This window comes from Miniopterus natalensis, chromosome 10, assembly GCF_054644295.1.
Source record: "Miniopterus natalensis isolate mMinNat1 chromosome 10, mMinNat1.hap1, whole genome shotgun sequence".
Taxonomy (NCBI): Eukaryota; Metazoa; Chordata; class Mammalia; order Chiroptera; family Miniopteridae; genus Miniopterus; species Miniopterus natalensis.
In genome coordinates this window covers 45839649-45858783 of record NC_142090.1, presented here as the reverse complement: position 1 = coordinate 45858783, position 19135 = coordinate 45839649, and the positions used below count along the sequence as shown (strand labels likewise).

General features: G+C 35.1%; 1 protein-coding gene across 2 annotated transcripts in view; it reads right to left on the bottom strand.

Annotated features, from left to right (window-relative positions):
- The window catches only part of RELN (reelin), a 485569-nt gene that overhangs the window by 225840 nt on the left and 240594 nt on the right, over nucleotides 1-19135 (bottom strand). For both annotated transcript variants that reach the window (XM_016219582.2, XM_087821107.1), the window contains exons 7-8: nucleotides 17215-17311; nucleotides 12157-12208 (exon numbers count right to left, since the gene is read on the bottom strand). In XM_016219582.2, the coding sequence (XP_016075068.2) occupies nucleotides 12157-12208; nucleotides 17215-17311 (149 nt within the window). The remainder of the gene's footprint in view (nucleotides 1-12156; nucleotides 12209-17214; nucleotides 17312-19135) is intronic.

The following is a 19135-nucleotide window of genomic DNA, read 5'->3' as shown; positions in this document are numbered from 1 at the left end:
TGTTATATTTCCGGATTTTGTGATGTTTGTGGAATTGTGAGCTTCTAAAAATCTGTAATTGGTCGTAATTTAATTTCTCACTCTATTCACATTTTTGCTTATTTTTGAATATGTAATTTTTCCTTAAAGAGATCCTAGCTGTTAGCCATATTGTATAAGCTTCAAATGTGGACCCACAAAACCTGGACACAGGTCCACAAAACCTGTCTGAAGCATGTACTGTGTGTGCGTTCCTACATTTCACAAGTGTCTTAAATCACAGGACCTGGAACATGCAGTCTAGATTACGTAGTTCATTTTCCAATTTGCTTAGCCTGGCACATTCAAACGATAAATGTATTTTAATGCAGGACAACACTGGAAATAGAATAAGAAATTATAATTTCCTTCTCTGTTACTTAATACAGAGTTGGCTCAATTAAAATATTCTTTAAAAGAAATTATCACATTATAATTGAATTAACATTGATGAAATGACTTTTTAAAAGACTTTTTAGTGATTTTTTAGAAAGCGAGGAAAGTGCCCTGACCAGGAATCAAAGTGGCAACCTTTTGGTGCACAGGATGACGCCCAACCAACTGAGCCACACCAGCCAGGGCTGGATGAAATGACTTTTAAGTAATTGTTTGTGTACACTAGAAACATGCCATTCATTTTCGGACTATGTTGGAGACAAACCTGAATGAAAGCTACATTGACCCTCATGAGCCTCAGGGACTCAACAAAAGTCAGAGGGAACCTGTAATTTCTGGGATTTGCTAACTGGATTGCTTCTGTGCAGTACTGGTTGAGAGAATCTTAAAGAGCTGTTAAGAGTTTATAACGCCAAAACACACAAGCACATGAACAAGTAGCAATTATGTGCAAATCAATGAAGCCCATAATAAGCACATTGTAAATCTATTAATTGTGCAATAGCCCATTAACTATAATATGCATGTATGGAGATTACAAATACCTGCTAGGCAAGAAGTTTCTAAAATTCACAAAGAAATTTCTTCCTTTTTTCCTATCCCTCTTGGGTAGTTGTCATAAAAACAACTTAAAGAACAGCTTGATTTGGTATAAAATCAAGGCCACTTAAAAAGTAGAAATATTAGTAATTTTTTCTACTAAGAATTCAAGACTTTCTCCCTTCCTCAGAACAATAGCCAAACAGGTCCATAAAATCCTGTGAGGTAAAATAAATTTCAGGATCCAAATTATTTAATTAATTTAAAGATTTCAGAAAGGTAATATGGTGCATATACCATATATTATACAACAACACTCTATAATTAAACACAATATTTCTGCAGTGAAGTGCATAAAGAGTCATATAAGTAGTAAAATAAAAATAAAGATTATGAATAGCCTTAAATCATTTCAAGTCAGTTCTTGCTGCCAAATGAATTCAGGTCATGTGTGTCTTTGTTACAATCACATAGGTGGAAAAAAAAAAACTTTGCTGTTTTTCTGAGTTTTTTTGTAATATGAAATTACAGATTAGGGACTGTCGGCCTATATCTCCAGCAGCCCTCTCTATTTCTTTTTATTTTTGTAGTAGAAGGATAAATCATATGGTTTTAGTCTCCCAAGGCCTGGGTAGTTTTATTTTTGTATGGTTATGATTTTTTCCACCAAGCCCAGGACTCTTCAAAGTAAATCAGAACAGAAACAATAGAAGAAGCTACTGTCCTCTTGGGGGCTCAGCAGTGGTTGCCGGAAGCAGCCTCTTTCCTTAAAGCTCTGCCTGAAAAACAAGCTGTCTTTTTAAATGTTCCACAGGGCCACGGAAGAGAAGAGCACTAACTGATCGTGCAGAATTTATAGATGGAGAAAAGTACTGCCTGAAATCATGCCTCTAGATTGTAGAGCGGGGCCCATAAATACTGAAGGCTCGAGGAGTGCCTGGACAGACCCCTGCTGAGGATTCTGGCAGCTCAAGGGCTGCCGCTGCCATAACTCAAAACTCAGACCTCAGACAAGCAGGGCTCCAGGGGCTGCATGGAAACAACAGCATTTGATATAGAAACATCATAAAGTTATGAAATGGATGTAATCCGGCTACTTAGAGCTCCCTGCTCTGACTGGAGCAAATCTTAACAGGATCAATACATCCTTTCATCTTTCCAAGGTAGATAAATGGAGAACAGAACCATTAACTTGAGATTGTAGTGAATGGAAAGAACAATGAACGAATGGGGAGCTTTTAGAGAAGCTTCTAAAAATCGGGACTCACTCCCTGGGGATATTAGGCTAGGGCATTCAAGAAAGAGACTTGCCTTGTTCTTCATTGTGAAAAAGATGATGAGAAACATGAAGATACTGGTATATTAGGCAGTTCTGGCAATTACTTATCCTTTTTTTGTTAAGAGAGACTGTGGAGGACAGTACTGCTCACTAGGGAGAGAATAATTTCACTGTATCCCAAAGCATCAAGAAACACAAAGCTTATTTGCTACTTTGCAATTCTTCTTTAAAATAACTCTGCCACAAGCAAGTCATGGACTATTATTACACAGATGATCAATGTTTTTATAGTTTTACAAACTTCTGTTCAAATATTTCATTGGAGGCAGCTGTACATGTTTATTTTCCAGTAACAACAATGATGTTGAACAATGAATGTATTATACTTAGATTTTTATTTCCTTTGTAACTGAGTTTGCCAGAAAAATCCTAAGGGCATTAGCCCATGGCATCAAAGTCATCCACTGTAAGTAGAGCAGCACCATGATAATATGGCAAGTACAGAAGTACTACCTGATGAACAGGACCTGAGTTTAAGCATACGATGCTGTAATTTTCAGGATAACTGGTTTAACACGTTTCTTAGTTTTCATGTCTGTTTTATTCCTCTCCTCATATGAAATCTAAACTTTATAGGATTTTATGTATCTGTGAATAATGTTTTTTACTGTGGCATATCTATATAAATTTGTTCCATTAGTTTGTAAATTTTTAAAAAACATAATCAAGTGTGTACTCTAGTAGTGAGCTAGTTTCTTGCTTGATACCCTTTGAAGCAAATTGATTTTGTTACTTATTACCTTCCTGTACATCAGTTATCCCTGGAGTAATTTGGAATGTAGAGTTCAAGGAAAACGGAGGAAAAAATTTACCAAGGAAGATGAGAATTTGGCCCCACATGGGCTACTTGCCAATTCTCAGAGCACAGCTGAGACAAGTGCATGAGGAATGGCTGAACAGGGAATGCTGCTCTTGGCTGAGCCAACAGTCTCCCAGCCCCTCTTAGGCATTCTCTTAGCTGTTGTCCCTGTGTCTGACTGTGCCCACATATCCTGCCATGAGATGCTTCAGGATCTCATAAAATACAGCTTGAATTGCCTGGCCTGCACCTGCACAGAGACAGCAGCTCATGCCTTGTTGAAGGTCAGAAGCTGTAGCCAAAGGGGCAGCAGTTTGGTTCATGGGTAAGAGGCAGGGAAGGAATAAATGGTTACTGTATTGGATAATGCTTTGTGGCAGCCTGGGCAGGAAGCATCCTGGGGCTTCTCAGTCCCAAATGACAGGGATGGGAACTGTGACCGAAAGGAGCCCACAGACATGACTTTAATTAAGGACAGTTCCATTCTGCATAAAGGAAAGCCTCGAGTTGCTCTTGGATCTGTCAAGAGCAAATGAATTCAATTTTGTAAAATACGATGACTGAAATTGAGTTGAATCATTATTTTGTTAATGAAAATGGTCAGTTTAGAAAAACCAACATGTCCAGTATTTTTGTCTCAAGATATCAATTAATCAATTATTTTAATATGAAAATCTAGAGTTTATATCTATACCTCTGCTTTGCCCACCAAAAAATACCGTTGGTGGGAATTTAGCATATTTGTAACTGAAGAAACATATTTCAAGGACAGTGTTGTAAGAAGGACCGCTATATGGAAGCAGAATTTCCATTTTAAGCATTTTCTAAAAACTGATATTAAGAATTAAGATATGTCAAATAAAGTAGAACAGTAAAAATCCTCAAAAATATTCTGTACTTACACTAAAAACATGCTCCCTTTAAACTTGAAAGGCCTCTTTCAAAAACTGTAGAGAAAGAGCTGGGTGTTAAAAACAATACCTCCTCACCTTCTGTTTTATATTTGTTTATTTTTAAAATGAAGCTACTAGCAATAATTTTTGTTTTGACTTACTTTATTAGTAAGAAGGCTATTGGATTTGCAAACCTTTCTTTCTGAATAAATGTGACAGTATGTGATTTATTGTACTTAATATTTTGCCCCTTTAGTCACTTCCTTGGCTGAAATTCCCAAGCCTCATTAGGTAACTTCTTCCAGTTTATGGCAGATGGACAATGACCACAGGATATAAAATGAACAGCTGTCCTCCCCTTTTGTACCTTTCTCCCTTTCAGTCCTATCCGCAGTCCCTCACTTCCAAAATATTTATATTCCTTCCTTTTCATTGCCACTCCTATCATAAGGGACAAAGGGACCAATCCTCTTTCAAGTTAAGGAATGCCATGCATTTCCAGCTACTCTCAGGTGCCCAACCCTTTGCAAGTCTCCTCCCAAGCCCACAGCACTTAGAGCCTAAGTTGGGAGAAACACAAGAAAAAAAATGCAAAATATGTAGGCTTTGCCGGGTTCCTTGCCAAGCAGCTCTCCTTTACCCAGGGCCACGGCCTTATAATCTAACCTCAGTGCTCATGCTTGGCCCATTTTCTAGGAGAACCCAGTCCCACCTTAGGCAGCAGGTGTTAAGTACCATCCCTCCTATCCCCAGGAATCTGGAGACAGCATTACTACTCTTGCTCTGGCTCCGACCTTGGTCTCAAGGCCTGGAGTGGCCCCTGCTTTGTCTCCCTGCAGAGTTCCATCCACCAAATCTCTGCTGTGATGCTGACCCTCTGGGGTGGTACGTGCTTGCTCTTGTCAGTCTCCCTCCAAAATGATGAAGTCTTGCCTCTGGACCTTCTTTTTTTACTGGACTTTCCAACAGGTTGTGCTCTCACTCTCTGTTATCTGCACCCCATCAATTAGCCTTCCTTGTTATTTTTTTTCACATGTGAACTCCTCCCCCCCTCCCCCCCACCTATGTGATAATAAACTCCTTGAAGGCTGGGCAGTGTCTTAGGTTTTCTTTTTCCACACAGTAGATGCAGAGGCATTGTGATATATACGGCATATTCTAAAGATCTCTCTGATAGAAGAATCCTTGATCAGGAGTCCTTGATTGATAAGAAAGTGAAAACTGCTGCCTCAGATAAAGTTCTAATATCGCCCACTGAGTTTATTCAGGACACTCCTTGCCTCAGTAGTCAACAATGGGTATAGTATTGAGCACCAATTTGGAACATCACTAAATCCCTTTCTTAACCTATGACTTAAATTCAGTTCATATTTATTGAGTTCTAGTTATAAGCAAAATTCTGCCCTATTTACAAAGAGGGATACTTGTACATACTTCTTAGCCCCCAAGGAAACATCTAAGCTTGAAAGTGGATATGCAGAAATGGCCAGTGTATAAATCAAAGCAGAGTGAAATAAGTATCATAAAATAAATACAGAGAAAGTGGGGATTCAGAGACATCAGGCTGGGGCAATAGGATGAGTTTTCATGGAGGAGAAACTATTTAGTCTATATCAGTGATCAGTTTCTTCTCATCCTGTGGTTCACTGCTATGTCCCTTCTATTTGAATGGCCCTCAATAAATATTAGTAGAACATATTTATGAATGAATTACTGACATCTATTTTTTAACCCTCATCAAGGTGAGTGATAATGAATTAAATATTTCAAAAGGGAAAGGGCATAGTATCTACTTTCAAACTGTATTTTAATTCATGTAACAATAACTAGATGTCAATTTTAATAATTCAAAAAGACTTGTAATTAATCTCAATAATCATGTGTTTTTTTCTTTTTTATTGAATTTATTGGGGTGACACTGGTTAACAAAATTATACAAGTTTCAGGTGCACAAGTCTACAACACATCATCTGTATGCTGTATTGTATGTTCATCATCCCAAGCCAAGCCTCCGTCCATCACCATTTATCCCTCCATACCCTCCTCCACCTCCCACCCCTGGCAATCACCACCCTGTTTGTTATCCATGTCCATGAGGTTTTTTTCTCTTTCTTTTTTCTTTCTTGTTTGTTATTCACAATAGCCAAGATTTGGAAGCAACCCAAATGTCCATCAGTAGATGAGTGAATAAAAAAACTGGTACATTTACACAATGGAATACTACTTGGCTGTAAAAAAAAAAAAAGGAAATCTTACCCTTTGTGACAGCATGGATGGACCTAGAGAGCATTATGCTAAGTTACATAAATCAGTCAGAGAAAAGACAAATACCATATGGTTTCACTCATAGGTGGAGTCTAATGAACAAAATCTCAATCATTTTTTACAGAAGCTTAGTAGAATTTTACAATATTTCAGAATATTCCCTTTTATTACTTAAAATAAGACCTAAGAACTTGCGGTGAGGTGGATTTGAAATATATATAAGTTCATTTAAACTGGTCTCTTACAATATACATTCCTTAAAAAGGAACAGGTCAGCTTCAGGATGAAGCAGGATAACCTGAATTATAATGACTCCAAAACCTTTATTTATTGAATTTAGATAACACAGAAATGTCCTATATAGAAGTATTTCAGTTTTGTGTATAGGTCTTTGAGAAACTGAAAATCATCATAAGCAAAACTAATTTTAATATCTTTTATATCCAAGAATCTACACTCAAATAAAACATATATTTAACCTTATAAAGCATATGTATTAAACTAATTTTATCACTACATTTTCTAAAATTTTGTTTTTATTTATATTTGTTTTGAGCTCAAGTCACCAGAGATTTTGTTAGTCTCATAATTGAAGATTTGCATGTTTCCAGAAGACGTTTTCACTATTTTATAATAAATTCCCCAAGGTCTTACTTACCAAGAAGAGTGAGTCATGAAAAAATGAGAGTCTGATTTAGAAATACATTTCGGTAAGTTCACAGAGGAAACGAGCAATAATTCATATGAAGGTATGGAAAGATCAATTTCTCCCCCCTCTGAATTAGCTGTTCTAAAAGAATTAAGAGAGTTTCTCCATTGAATCAATTCCAAGTAATTCAGAAGTATATGAATTAGGCCTGAGGGGAAAACCTGCTTCCTTTTTGCTGAATGAAACTACAATACCTCTTACAACTGGCATTTTATTCATTATATGTATTTGAGAAGAAATAATGCCAGATTTCTTTTACAAATCAATCTTTTGATTTATCAATAAGAGTGCCTTTAACTTTTATAATTTTCTAGTTTTTAGTTTTCCAAATATACTCATACAAAATGAGTAGCTCTCACTTATCTCAGAGACTCTGCAGCATGCACAGAGAATACAGGCCCTAATAATATTTTCATATCTTAATCTGTAAATATAAAACATTTATGATTTAATGACTTTCTTCTGTCTTAAGATGATTGAAAACAAAGCAGTAAAATAAATAAATAAATACGCACACAAAACCCCAAATTTTTAGGATATTCGTAAGTAAAACATAAAAAAAAAGTACTAATTCTATATATGGACAAATAATAGATTCTAGCTAGTTCAATAATAACAAGTTAGTAAACACATGATTACTATTTTTGTCTACTGGCTTCACTAAAAGTATAGTTTTTTGGTGATTCTCCATTTCCTTCTGGGTCATCTTTTCCATTGATTGAGGGCCTCAGATCACCCTCCCCAAATCCTCTCTTGGCATGAAATGTCTGCATCACACCGATTTAGCACTTGGTTACATGCTATATGAATGTCTCTGTAATAGTTACTTGTCACTCAGGCAAGAAATATTTACGAGCTGCTACTTATTTTGAGTCCCTGGGCTAGGGGCTGAGAATACCATGATGGACAAGACAGATTTACCTCCTAACCCAAACTATTTGTTCTTGATGGCATATATTTTTAAATGTTTTATCTTAATGCCCATTTGGCTGATGAATTCTATTAATCTGAAGAAAGAGTTGGGCTATATTGAACAAGCATGTATTTCTGTATTGCTCAAGAGCAAAAGAAGCCATTTTTCTGAACTCTATTACCTATTAAATAAGTTAAAAACCCCCAGCTGGTATAGGTTAACTCTTCTGACAGACACAATTTTATCTGACATTGTTCATAGCTGTCCCTGGCCAGTCTTTCCACTCTAGAAGGGCACTCACATTCCCATCCTAAGCCTTGCTTCTGTCACTCTGTCTCTTTACCTGGAAAACTTTTGTCCTTTCCAGTGACTCACATTGTTGGCTTTCAGAGATTCTTTATTTTTTGTTATTTTGTGACACTGATAATTGTATTGGATGAAACTATTAGTCTTGACAAATAGATACATAATCTATAACATACTGCCAAAGATAAGAGTCTACAGATTTGTAGGACCCAAATGTTGTGATTGTCCCCTTCCCACCTTCCCTTCATCAAATCCATACGAGCAATCCTTGGGTAGACAACAAGTAAGAGTCTAGATACTTTTCTACCACATTAACAATATATTAGGAACAAGCTTGGCAGATTGAGTGACCGGTAAAAATCTCCCTTAACTTTGAGACTTCCCAGGTATCCTTAGGCAACATCTATAATTTAAGAAAAAAGAAGCCTACCTGAATTGCTGTACCCTGCAAGACCTAGTTGGGATTTGTCACCATGGGGACCTGTACACATGACCATCTCAGCTTATAACAATCTGGCGGTTCTCAGGAGGGCTCATGCTCTATACACATCCAGACCTTCTACCACACTGCTAGGTACTGTAAAAGTGTTTTGTTTTCTCACTCCTTTATCTTTTCATTGTTCAAGTTAGCTCAGGTCAATGCTGGACACACAGAAAATATTCAGTGAATTCTTAAGTGAATGACGGATACAAAGCACTACCAGCACTTCCCTTGGGCACAGCACCCTGCCTGGGAAAACACAGTTTAGAGGCATCTGTAAGATAATGGTTTGCAAGGGCATCATCTCAATTTTTTCTTCCTATCCCAGAGGAAATCTAAAGGAAATGGGTAAATGCCTCTAAGGCTACAACCATAAATTCCACAAGTTGAATCTAATGAATCAAGTGAGAATTGTAACAGATCAATACCTCAGCACAGAAATAGATATGAGATCCTTCATTGGAATGGAAAAATGAAAAGTTCTTCTGAGAATATTCTGAGATGCTTTTCAAGATGATTTAGATGTTGATAATGTGATAAATTTTTGGTTTACAGAACTGCATTTTTAAGATGCTTTATCTTTAAAACTCATTTTGATCAGGTAGTCTGTATATTTATATATATATATATATATATATGTGCATGCATATATTATATACACATACATATACACACATATATATTAGAAGAGCTGGGAGGGCATTACTGCATTAGGATGACAGAGTTTATTAAGACACTCTTTAGTAATTCAAGACATTTCTGTATACATATCTCTGAGGTACTTGAGACTCTTGGGTAACGCTTGTCATGTAATTGAAAATGTTTACAAGAGCAATATAAAAACATTAGGACAATAATTTATTCAATTGTGGTTATATATGCATATAAACATAATTCGCCACTGATGTCAAAAATCATGATAGAATCCCCTAGAAAATGCATATGTTAGGCCTGAATTATCACAAGAAACAATGAACACTGAACATCCTAAAGGACTTACTGAGGAGTGACACTAAATCTGACTGACCAAATTTAACCACATCACTCGTATAGATTTGAAGAATTCCACAATACATAAATAAATATAAAATGTTGAACTATGGACATACAGTGTTTTTTATAACACACTCAATATAATTTTGAACTGACTATAAATGCAATGGCTACCTGACTGTGCTTGCTATTTTTGTGTTTGATTATTGTGGGGCTTGTAAAGCTCAGGATGAATACACATGGTTATGACATCTTTAAAATTTGTGTATGTGCCCCAGTCTTACCTTCATGCCATCCATATAAACACAATAATGTTATTTACTCCAAGTACTCAATAATGAGATACACAAAACTATTGCTGCCAAGTTCTGCCCACTATACTGTATTTACCTTAGTACCATATACCACACAGGTAATGGTTTGCTACTACATTGTTTCTTAGCCACCCAAATCTGTGTAGTTCTCAAGAATTTTATTCTCAACATTCAGTAAGCAAATTTCCCAATGAAGTTCCTAAGCAATAAATTATAATTTCTTTTACTACATATTTTCTGTTCCATCCCAAACAACGACATGTAAAAATTTTGCTTTTGCTTCTAAAACTGACACTCAAAAAAAGTTTCTAAGTTTATCTTTTAGTTATAAACTTGATCTATCTACCCCTCTTACTTTCTCCTCCCCCCTTTCTCTCTTTCCTGATTCTGTTTCTGTCTTCTAACTTAAAATTCAAATCCGTTCTTTAAATAACACAAGCAACTCTCAGGCCTGTAGGCTGCAGCACTCTGGATTCTGGGGAAATCAAGGGCTCTTGCTAGTCACATGTTTGGGTCTAGTCCCAAGACGTTAGATGTGGTGCTTGTTCTGAGTTTGGGGTCTCAGGTACCATGCTCTGCATTCCCTGAGTAACTTCCCTTCTTGGCCCTTTTTCATCATCTCTATTGTTCATGGTAGGGTGCTGCTGAAAAGTGAGGAAATAAAGAATCTATGCCAACTCCACAGTATATTCTTTACAAAAATAGACCTTTGTTTTTCCTTTAAGGAAGAATAATTTAATTGGTGTTAGATCTCTGTCTCCTTGAATAAAATTAAAATGGTAGTAGAACTGTGAGGCATATATTTTAAAGTGGTTCTTTAATTGCAGAAAGATAATATTTGAAATTAATATTCATTGCTCTAACAAAAAGGAAGAATACTCAGAATACAGATCAACAGGAAAACATTACTCAGCTTATTTTTTATATTAATAGCATGGTGAATGTAAATGTATTTATTCTGGTTAAGAATCTCTAAGTTACTTGACTGTCATGTTGGAGTTTAAAAATTTTTGTTTTTGTAGCACCAGACTTAAAAAAAAACTTTATGTTTATGATTATAAAAATATTACATACATGGTCATTATAGAAAGCTTGCTAATAATAGATAAAAAAAACAACAAACTCAAACAAACTCATTATTTTGTTTTTACTGATACTTTTGCGGCTGACCTCATATGGATTTCTGAAGAGTCTGTAAATTGTAGGTAATGTTATCAATGTGAGAAGGAAATAACCCAAACTGTAACTAGGCAAGCTTCACATAATACATATAGAAGCTGAAATGAGGCACACTGACAAGAAAGCAACCACTGTATGACTGGAAGAAAATTGCTCTTAGACACAATCAACCACAGTGGGTCCCTGGCTTTGAGAACACAGATATGTAAGTAGGACTAGGAGGCAATTGAAGGAAGGAAACAGTCCTTTCACTAATGGTGAATCTCCAAAGACAGGAGGGTACAGACAGTAGAAATTTGAGGACGCTGTCCAGATCCTTGTGTCTGGAGGATGTTTTCACGTTATGGCACCAAAATCAATAAAGCCAGCCTCCATCTAAAAGACAATATCTTTCTTTACCTAGAACATTCCCTTTGGAAATTTACACGTTATTTATTACTATACACCTATGAAAATTTGAACAGAAAGTAACATGATAGCAAAACTATAAACACTTGATCAAAAGGTACTTTATTTTATTGAATGCTTTGAGTAGGAATTTTTAGTTTTAATGCAAAAGCACTTAAAAATATTGCCAGATACAGTCATTTTTTCATTATCCATGATTGAATTGAACATAGATTATTTATGTCTAACATGAAGCCCTAATTGGTTTCTCTCAGCCACCAATAACTACCTCTTTCATTACATCAATAGGAGTACAGGAAATTTAACAGATTTCAATCTTAATCTGAGAAAAACATAATTAGTAAGGTAATTTTGCTATAACAGGATGTTTAGGATTATATCAATCATTTTTAAATATCACTTGTTGCAGGAGAGAAGTGGGAACAGAATGTAGCATTTAAACATTTTTTATTTCATTTTAAAAATGTTTTAAATTATTTTCTGCAACATTGCTACTTACCCTACTCTTAATTTAAAAGCATTTGGCACTGTAATCCTGATGGTACACTATCATTAAAACAAACATTTCCAAGTTCAGTTGCTATAATTGCTAAAAACACTTACCAATGGAAAACTGGAGTACAGAGGCTGTTGTTGTATTAAGGCCTGTGGTGATCTAGAAAAAGGAATATACCAACGTAAGACATGATAGAGAGGAGGGGGAAGAGGTGAAGCACGTCCTGAGGAGGCAGGAGGAAAAAGGCGAGGAGGGAAGAAGCCATGAACGGAGGCTGTATTTAGCCAGTGGTTAGCTTATTTTTATTGATATGTCTGAACACAGATATATTTTGTTTTTCTGTGGGAAACAAAGCTGTGAGATCCTGCCTGAGGCACTCTTACTATACTTCTTACTATATGTTCAAAACTGCTTGTAGGGCGATCTACCTGTTAATCTTAATCTTGTGACGGCACTAACAGCCTGCTCTGCTCACACTACTATCTCCCCTCCATCCTACGTCAACAGATCCAGGACACAAAGCAAATGTCACAGAAAGGTCAACAACCAAAAACTGGGAGGTAAATTAAGATCAAATGAGAAGAATAAGATTATTTTGAAAAGTAAATAGAATTACAATATCTAATAGGTGCAGGATTTCTTTTGGGGGTGATGAAATATCCTAAAATTGATTGTGGCAATGGTTGCATAATTTTGTAAATAAACTAAAAACTGTGAATTGTATGCTTCAAAAGAATGAATTGTAGAATGTGTGGATTACTTCTCAATAAAACTGTTACCCCCTCAAAAAAGTAATCAAATTATGGGCGTAGAAATATCCTTCTCACACATTTCTACTATTTTCCCTTAGTTTCATAATTTTCTTCTTTCTGAAAGAGAAATGGTACCTTAATTTTTAAAAAATTTAAATTAATTTTTTTTTTTTTTACTCATTCTTTGGAGCACTGACTTTGATCCATACCAGCTCAAATGAAATGAGAATTAAGGTTCTTATTTTCAATAACTCTCTTGTTGGGTTCTTGATCCTGCAAGCTCAAGTATGGGGTACCTCCCATCACTGCATAACTGTGTTTTCACCATGGCAGAAGCAGTAAGCTGTCTTATTTCACTTCTTATATGCCACAACGGATCCTCAGTCTCATCCCTGTACTTTGACGGTCTCCATGTGATTAAGTCTACAACTGCAGAAGGGTCAAGAGGTATCCACTGCATGGACTGCAGTCTGAACTAGTGGACAAACGAGCAAGCAGGTGTCTTGTTCTGCCAGATTCAGCTGAGAGGTGAATATCAAAAGATTCTGCTTCTACAACACGTCTTGGAAAGACAACTGAGCATGTACTTTAAATACATGGATTTAAAATTAATGAAGAAGCAGGAAAGGTAATGCAGGAGAGGGAAAGAGAGGCATTTTATAAGTTGTCCAGATATCAGTATAGGTACCAGCTCCTAGTTGATTTTAACCATTGCGAAAACTACTGCTGTCAGGTGTCAGAGGAGATTCTCTATTTAATCCAAATCCCTCATTGTCAGATTATCTGCTCAAAGAAAAGTGGCCCACCAAGCCCAGAACTCTTGTTTCCTGCTCCATTCCCCTCACCAGACTCGTTAGAGTAAAATGCACCAATAGAATTTCCTTTAAGTAACTAACTCTTTTTCAAGATTCCTTTAAAAAAATGTTTGTCCACCCCCCCCCCCAAAGCTTTTAGAGTATGTTCAACTATTTGTCCTCACAAATTTCCACTTGGATAATTTGATGTAAAAGTTCAAAGAGGCACATGGAATTTTAATTTTTTTTCACAAAATCTGAATGAACACCTTTTCCCCCTCTGATTTTATATAACTGAGTAGATACCTGGATGAACTGAAACAACTTGAATATAAGTTCTTTGAAACAATGGTATTATATAAGTTAAAAGCACCATAGTTATTGCTACTGCTGGTGCATTAAATATACTAGAGTCCTATCCTGGCGGTGTAATAAATGGTGCTTGTGTCACCTGCGTGATCCAGTTCCACAGCTGTGACCTCTGCTAGCAAACAGCAGGTTGCTTGAAATACTGCCAAATTTCAAATTACATGTGCAAACTGAGGGTGACCCTAGACTTTGATTAGTCATTGATTCTATATTTTTCTTTCTTCACCAAGAAAGCTAAAGTCTGGGAGAATGGTCAACTCTCATTTTTGTACATTTATCCATTTAGTTTATTAGTAAATTGTGAGCTAGAAGAAAGAATAGGAAAAATGAAGAGAAAAAAATAACCAGAAGCATTGCCTATAAAACTTATTCACCTTTGGGCATTATAAATTATTTATTATTCTTGAGTTCAAATATGTAATGTTAGTCTGTAAAGTTATTAAGCCTTTATATCTGACATTCTGAAAACTAAAGCACCTCTTAAAGGGCTTTTGATAAATAATATAGCAACTATGATTGTTTGGCAGATAACTTCTTTCTACCAAATCTCAGCACTCTTAAATTATCAAATAGGCTCCAAACTAGAAAATTAGTATGATCACTAAATGAATCTGAAGAATTCCTGCAGGCTGACGCTGGCCATTCTGCACCTCTTCCTTGCAAATTTTTATTGAGTTTGATCATGTTTTAGCCCAAACTCACCTTTGTAGCTCAAATGTATTTCCAAATATGTGAGAATAACTTAATAATTTCTCTTTTAAAAATAGAGGGTAACATAACTAATTTTGTTTTAAGCTCTGAGAGAGCACATTTTCTCTTAAAGGAGTAGGTAAATGAATTTCACTAACTTTATCTCAGACTAGAGAAATGAATGAAGTTAGGTGCCAGCACCCGAAATACGGAGACATAGCTGAGCTGAGTAAAATGCGTGAGGGCCACGTAGCACAGCAACAGGGAAAACCTAAGTGTATGGTGTGCCTATGTGATAGCAGATGTCACCTCTCACTAACTTTGACTAAAAATAATGAAACCGCCATTTGACTAAATTCACAAAATGGGGATGCTCTTTTTCATTTTGAAAGATAAAGCATTAGCCTAGTAAGGATCTTTGCCTGTAGTTCTTGATTTCACAGCTTCAGTAAGAATTAGATTTATGAAAAATAAGAAGGAATATTTTTTTTAAAGTTTGAAGGCTAATAACTTTCATCAGTTCTCACGCACAACAGTTTTGATTGGATTCAGTTAAGCACCATACAAATATTTGAATTTTAGTAAACATAATAGTATTTTAACTGACAACTGAGTTCCTCACTTTTCCTTTGATTGATCTGTCTTCTGTAAACACAAGTTGGGTAAAATATATATTTTTGCTTCTGGGACCCCAATACAGTATAAAAATTATTGAAAATTAAAATAGCTACTGTGTAAAACGTGACTGACATCCCTATCTTTGTTAATGTATCTTCATTCTATTCCCTTTGAGTCCACAACACAATTTATTTTAGGGAAGTACTTATGATGGGAATATAGACCTGCAAATGCTTTTTTTCTTTCGTGGATGAAAATAATTATTTTGAATATTTTCCTTTTCACATTAATTATATAACACAACTCAAGACTAGCCTGTTGGGTGTATAAACTCTAATGTTAAATAAACTAGGATATAGTGAAACAATCAGGATTAAATATACATACGATCAAATAAAGTAGATACTTCAGGGTTTTATGCAACAGAAATAGAAATTTCGCATTATATTCTTAGATCTATTTATTTCCTATTAATCAGTAGAAACAAAAAACAATTTGCCAAGCATTTCCAGAAATATTACTGAATAGGAGAACATTATAAAGTAGGCACTTATTCTAAGCTCAATTAACTATGGCAAAATTTTAATTTTGTTTTAAGGCTTATAGAAAACTAATTCAATCATGGTACATTATTTTAAATGTACTAGCACATCTATTTTTTCAAGAAGAACTGCAGTACCAGAGTCACATTTGTCTGCAGGAATACTGTACCGCCGTGTGAGCCTTGAATTATGAGCAGCTATTATTTTAATTTACATCCAATTAATTCTGTTTGTGTTCTAATTTCAACTAAAAACTCTTTAATTTATCAATGTTCTGAAGCTCGTATTTTTAATAAATTAAATGTACCCAATGCCATAAAAGGGATATTCAAGCAGCATAAAATAAGAACCATGTTATAAAAATTAATTGACTTTCACATTTTGATAACTAAATCTTCTTTTAATTGCCTAGCTAGCCCCCCCCCCCCCCCGCCATGCCCCTGGCTTTTTTAGTGTGGAAGCCAGTCATTTGGCCACTTTTAAAGTTAATAAATTTGAAATATAATGTGGGACATGGGGGTGAAAAATAGATTTGGGAGAGAAAAGGAGAAGCACTGAAGTTCAAGTCGAAAGCAGAAAAGCAAAGCAGAAGAGATGTGAGAAGACTATCAGGTGCAAAGGAATTGGGCCAGAATAATATAATAATTGCTTTATATCCATTTTCAAGAATGGGAAATGAACTACTCTTCACGCCAGAAAGAAGTACCAAGGAACAACAAAAGGCTCATTAGCCACATGCTGATGGCTAGTGGTTTCATTGTTTTCAATTTAGAATGCTCAAGTTTCATTTTACGTATAATCCAAGAAATTATCTTTGGCAAGCAGAGTCTAATCAGTCTAATCAGGAAAGTAACCTGCTCCTGAGCAATTCTGCATAAAACTAAAATTTTAAACACTGGTTTATTCAGTGTGCTCGTTCACTTAAATAAAATCATTAAAGTTCCTCTGTGGTTAGGGAACAAAGTTTAAAAATAATGTGACAAAATTGCTCATCTAACATTTTTGGCTTGCAAGGAGAAAGTAACTTTAGAAATAAAGCTTTTTACAAGAATTTATGAAGTCACAAATTATTGAAATATATATAGATATATGTGTCATATATGTCATATTCACACATATTATACCCATATTTTAAAAAGCCATCTAATCATAATGACATACCATGTTTAATGAGATCCATTGATAATTCCAATTGTACTGCTGAATTCTCAATTTTTGCATTTGAAAGTAAATCATAAAATTACTGTTCCCAATTTTGAGATATTTTGTAACAGGACTCATAATATAAATAATACTGCAAGGTTTCATCTGAACTGTAAGAGTGAAGAAAACCTTTTGTTGGCAAAAAGCTCAGTAAAACAATGCATTTGGAATAATGTACATAAATAACATGTACTTACCAATTCTCTTGGTCCATATGGCTCACAGAAGGTGACGGCATTGCCGTGCATAATTGCACCACACTGTTCTCCAGTCTCACAGTTGCGACATTCAACCCTGTGGGAACACAAAATGCAGCCCCAGTCTGAGAACTAAGTAGCACAAAGTGGTTTATTGCTCAGGTAAGGAAAGATATAATAGTTACTGTTATTCAGTTCAAATCAACATTTTGAGGAAAGTAATGGTATTTTGTATTGTGACATGTTAAGGAAAGACCATGAAACCAAGAAGACTTAAACTTAAATCCCAGTTCTTTCAGTTACTTGCAGTGGTGGCTAAATTACTTAACCTCCCAAAGTTTCAGTTTTCTCACCTGTAAAATGAGGATAATAATACCACCTAAACTCACATAATTATTGTGCAGATTAAATGAGAGTGTATAAAAAACACAGAGTACAGAACCAATCTCATAGTCAGTACTTAATAATGGCAGATGGTATTATCAATAATTACATATAACATATATGTCCAATATAAGAATGTTTACAAATATTAAAGATAAGCAAAGTAATATACACTTATATAATGAACTAAAAACTTGTATCTCTGAAATCAAAAGACGTTTTACAAATTATAAATCTTTTTCTTTTGAGATATCATTAGTGTAAATGTTTAAAATTATTGTTCTCAAATAAATTTGCATGTCTACAAAATATAGCATGCTAAATATAATGGAATCAGATATTTAATCCACATATTAATATGAAATACACACAAATTCTAATTCAAGCAAACTTTGGATATTGAGTTACTACATCAACTTTGCAAATAATTTAATTAGCTGCTTTATTACTGTAAAATGAAGTGATTAATAAATCCTTAGGACAGGATTTCAAAACTAAATTTATCCATGTTTTTAGTAGAAAATAAATTTACAAATATTCTAGATTTGACTTTGCATATTTACAGGAAGCGTTACAATGCTCTGCATCGTGACATTTCAACCTACAATCATTACATATCTATTGTAGAAAGATAGATCTGTTTCCTCTCTCTGAACCTCAAACAACATGAGAGCTGTATTTCATGCAGAAAGAACATTTTCAAAGACTTTCACATTCCAGGTGTCAAACATTGTGGAAAGAGCACTATGCCCTTTGTTTTGGAGATCATTGCATTATGCCCTTTCAGAATTTTGCTTATTTTAAAGAAAGAGGGAGTAGGAACACCCATTCAAGTAGGAAGACAAAAGTATGAAGAGATGTCAGGTAACCCATAAAGCCTAGAGGCAGAAGCACAATAAGTAAAAAATCAGCAAACAACTGTATTTCCTATATGTATATTGCATAGAATTAATTATTATCATTTCAATCTTTTGAGCTGTGTTCCTATACCAGGAAATAGCAATGTCAAGAACCTTTGATTTGTGTGTGTGTGTGTGTGTGTGTGTGTGTGTGTGTGTGTGTAGAATAAACAGAGAACTATTTCTGGTATGAAACTTAAAATGCAAGCATCACAAATATCAGTAGGAGATACAAATCTTCTTTTGATTACTATAAAACATGATTCTAATAAATGTCCTTGAGATTAGAAGAGATATAGTAGTAGGTTCATAAGGGCAACAAACATGTCTCTTGTTCACCATTTTATGCCTTGCATGTTGTATTCCATAAATATCTGTTGATGAATGAATGAATGAATATAAGACAATTTCATGAACAGAACTATTATTAAGGCCTGAGGTCCAAAGCACTTAGAATAGTGCCTGGCACACAGCAAGAATAATGTGTTAGTGTGTGAGCTATTATTATGATGATGGATTTCCACCATTTCATCCAGAACTGGTATATTAGTTTTTTTCCCCCACAGAGAACCTATTACATGAAATTTTTACTGCTGTTTTTCTATTTTTAAACTATACATTATTCTTTTTCAAGGACT